Here is a 3,403-nt window from a genome sequence, read left to right as displayed (position 1 = left end):
CCCCCCCCCCCCCCCCGCCCCCCATAGACACCACCCCCCAGCCCCCAGTGCCTCTCTAAGCCCTGGGGGGACCCCAGAGCCCCCCATAGTGCCCCACATACACCTCTGATCACCCCCTTAGGCCCCCCCATAGAGCATCTCAGAGCTCCCTCCAAGCCCCCCAAACCTTCATATTGACCAGGCGTGGGGCTGCGCCAGGCTGGCGCAGCAGTAGGTGGGCCAGGGCCAGGTTGCTGGCCCGCACAGCCAGATGTAGGGCTGTCAGGCTGCTCTTGGTGTCCTGGGAGGGAGACAGGAGTTGAGGGGGTCCCACAGGGAGTCCCACCTCCCCTGCACCTTCCCCCTGACCCCCTCAGACCCCAGTGCCTGGGAGCTCGGGTCTACCCAGCTCATGGGGACCTTGAGGCAGGACACAGTGGTCTTTGGAGAGTGGCACAAGGGGCTGGGCATGCACCCAGGGGGTCTGAGGGATACCTGGGGTATCCTGGAGGTGTCCATACCTGGCTGCTGCTGTCTGCCCCCATTTGCAGCAGCAGTTCGACACAGCGGAGTCGGTCCTGGAGGGTGGGAGTGGGGGATCCCCCCACAGGGCCCCCCGAGGGGGTTGTCCCCCCCTGCAGTGACGCATTGTGGGCTAGGACAGCGCAGTGCAGGGGCGTCTGGCCTGAGGAGGGGAACGAAGTGGGTCAGGATGGGCCCTCCCCAAACAGAGCCCCCCTGGAACTGAAAATCCTGCCAGGGGCCCCCCAAAGCACAGACACACATCCCCAGATGCTCCTCCATCAACTAATTGGGACCCCCAAACTGGGGACCCCCAGCACCACAAAGAAGGTATGTCTCCACCATGAACCCCCCCTAAGAGATACCAAAAAAATGGAGATTCCCAGGGACCCCCTCAAAGCAGGGACCCCCAACTCCTCCACGCTGAGGTCCCCTCAAGTGGGACCCCTGCAAGACACTGAAATTGGGGACTCCTCAGATGTCCCAAATCAGTAACGCCTTAACCCCCCCCCAAATGGGGACCCTTCAACTGAAGCTCCCCTGGTCTCCCCCAAAGAAGGACTCCAGGACTTCCCAAGAATCCCCCTCACCCCAAACTCAGGGACCCAGCCCGAGCCCCTTCCCCACCCCGGACCCCCCCAGATTTACTGACCCTCAAAGTTTCTGGCCTCCATATTGACAGGGACCCCCGAGGACATCATGGCCTGGAAAGGCAGGGTAAGAGATTTGGGATCCCCCTGGACACTAAGGACCCCTTTGGGAGGGTTGTGGAGTCTGCCCTAGGGGTCTCGGGTCCCTCCTGGACACCTGGGACCCCTCTGGGCCAGTTTTGGTGGCTCCCGGACACATGGGACCCCTTTGGGGCGTTTTGAGGTCCCCAATAACAGGGCATCAGATGCCTGGGTCCCACTGAGGTGATTCTGGGGTTCCCCCATGGGGGTTTGGTGGTCCCAGACAGACACCTGGGCCCTCTCTAGGCCGTTTTTGGGGTCCCACAGAACACCTGAGTCCTTTAGGGACCTCTTTTCAGTTCTGCCCTGAGGGTTGGGGTCCCTCCTGGACACCTGACACCCCCCAGGGCAAGTGTTGCGGTCCCCCTGGGTCCCCTCTGGTTGCCCAGGACCTGCAGGGGTTGGGGTTCCACCTGGAGGATTTGAGGAAGCCCGAGGGGGGGTTGGGGTGGTACATGGAGGATTTGCGGTCTCACATGTAGGATTTGGGGTTTGGGGTTCTCACCTAGAGGATTTCATGGGGTTTGCAGTCTCACCTGAAGGATTTGGAGTTTGAGGTGTCACCTGAAGGACTTTGGGGCTCAGGGGAGGGAGGGTTGAGGGTCTCATCTGTAGGATTTGGGGGATTGGGTCTCACCTGGAGGATTTTGGGGAGCCCAGGGAGGGGTTTGGCATCTTAACTGGAGGATTTTGGGTTTGTGGTCTCACCTGGAGAATTTCAGGGTGCCCATAGGCTGCCGCCAGGTGCAGGGCTGTCCGACCTCTGTGGTCAGCAGCATCGGGATCAGCTCCCAAGACTAGCAGGTCCCGCACAATTCCTGGGGCCGCCGCTGCTGCCGCCACCAGCAGCGGGGTCTGGGAGGGCAGAAGGGGGTGTCATGGGGATCTGAGGGAGTCTGGGGGGAGATCAGGGGGTCTTGAGGGTAAAAGAGGTGTCTGTGGGGGTCTAGTGGAGGGAAAGGGAGGGTCAGTGGGGTCTGGGGGAATCAGGGGTGGTAGGGAGAGCCTGGCACCCCCAACCCCCAAATTATCACCCTGGTGCACTGTTACTGTTCTGCCCCCCTTATCACCCTCTTATCATCCCCTAAATAATTACCTGTTATTAACTGCCCCTTCATTAGCCCTTTAGTGGCCTCTAGTTACTCCATTATTAATTACCCCTTTTCCCCCCATCACTCACCCATCCCCCCATTATTAGGCTGTGACAGAACCCTGTGATTAATCACCCCAGAATTAACTACCCCACCCCCATAATTAATTACCCCCATAACCCTGGGATCACGACATTCTTGCCCTTTTACCCCCGCCACCCCCTTATTGCCCCACAAGGACTCACTTACTGCCCTCATAGCCCCCTTTTTTACCCCTTGTGCTGCCCCCTCACCTTTCCCAGGTGCTCCCGCATCTCAAGCCCTCCCAGATCCCGCAGAGCCTCGGCTGCAGCCCGGGCAGGCACACGCAGCCCCCCTGCACAGAGCACATGCAGCAGCCTGGGGGTGGAGGGGGGTTAGAGGGAACTCCTTTGACCCCCAGACACCCCCCAGGGATCTGTCACCCTGTGGCTCCTCTCAGCACTCCACAACTGCCCCAGTGGCTTCCCAGCACCCTTTTTGCCCCACTGACTGCACCACTGACAGCCCCATTGCCTCCCCATTATCCCCCCACTGGCCCACTGCTGCCCCCCTTGGCCCACCACTGAACTCCCTGTTGACCCTCCTATTTACCCCCCATTCACCCCACATTGACCCCTCATATTGACCCCACATTCACCCCGTTGCCTCCCCTTTGCTCTCCCATTCTCCTCCCCATGGGCCCCATTGACACTCCACTGATCCCCCCCGACTTCCCCATTTCCCCTCCCACTGGCTCCCCCAGTGACTCCCCCATTTGCTTCCCCCATTGACCCTTCCATTGCCCCCCTCGACCCAAATACCCTCCATGGATCTCGCCACTGCCCCCATTGAGCCCAGCCCATTGACCCCTCATGGAGAACCCCCATACCCCCCATGACCTCTGTACCCCCCACGGCCCCCATGGTTCCCCCTCACGTGTCCCCCTCCTCATCCTGCCACAGGAGCTCCCAGGGGTCTTGGCCCCACAGCGCAGCACGGGCGACCGCCAATTCCCGAGGGTCAAGATCAGGGTCTGAGGTCTCCCTCCCCATCGGGGGG

General features: G+C 61.1%; 1 protein-coding gene across 2 annotated transcripts in view; it reads right to left on the bottom strand.

Annotated features, from left to right (window-relative positions):
• Positions 1-3,397, bottom strand: part of LOC113959856 (NF-kappa-B inhibitor delta-like) — a 5,896-nt gene extending 2,499 nt beyond the window's left edge. For both annotated transcript variants that reach the window (XM_027669134.1, XM_027669133.1), the window contains exons 1-6: positions 3,281-3,397; positions 2,617-2,722; positions 1,941-2,087; positions 1,154-1,205; positions 501-664; positions 167-280 (exon numbers count right to left, since the gene is read on the bottom strand). In XM_027669134.1, coding sequence (XP_027524935.1) covers positions 167-280; positions 501-664; positions 1,154-1,205; positions 1,941-2,087; positions 2,617-2,722; positions 3,281-3,396 — 699 coding nt within the window. In that variant the 5' untranslated portion in view covers position 3,397. The remainder of the gene's footprint in view (positions 1-166; positions 281-500; positions 665-1,153; positions 1,206-1,940; positions 2,088-2,616; positions 2,723-3,280) is intronic.
• Between the last annotated feature and the right edge of the window lie 6 nt (positions 3,398-3,403).

This window comes from Corapipo altera, unplaced genomic scaffold, assembly GCF_003945725.1.
Source record: "Corapipo altera isolate COAL_440 unplaced genomic scaffold, ASM394572v1 297b, whole genome shotgun sequence".
In the NCBI taxonomy this organism is placed as follows: domain Eukaryota; kingdom Metazoa; phylum Chordata; class Aves; order Passeriformes; family Pipridae; genus Corapipo; species Corapipo altera.
The sequence above is the reverse complement of the archived record's forward strand: the minus strand, read 5'-3'. Positions and strand labels throughout refer to the sequence as shown.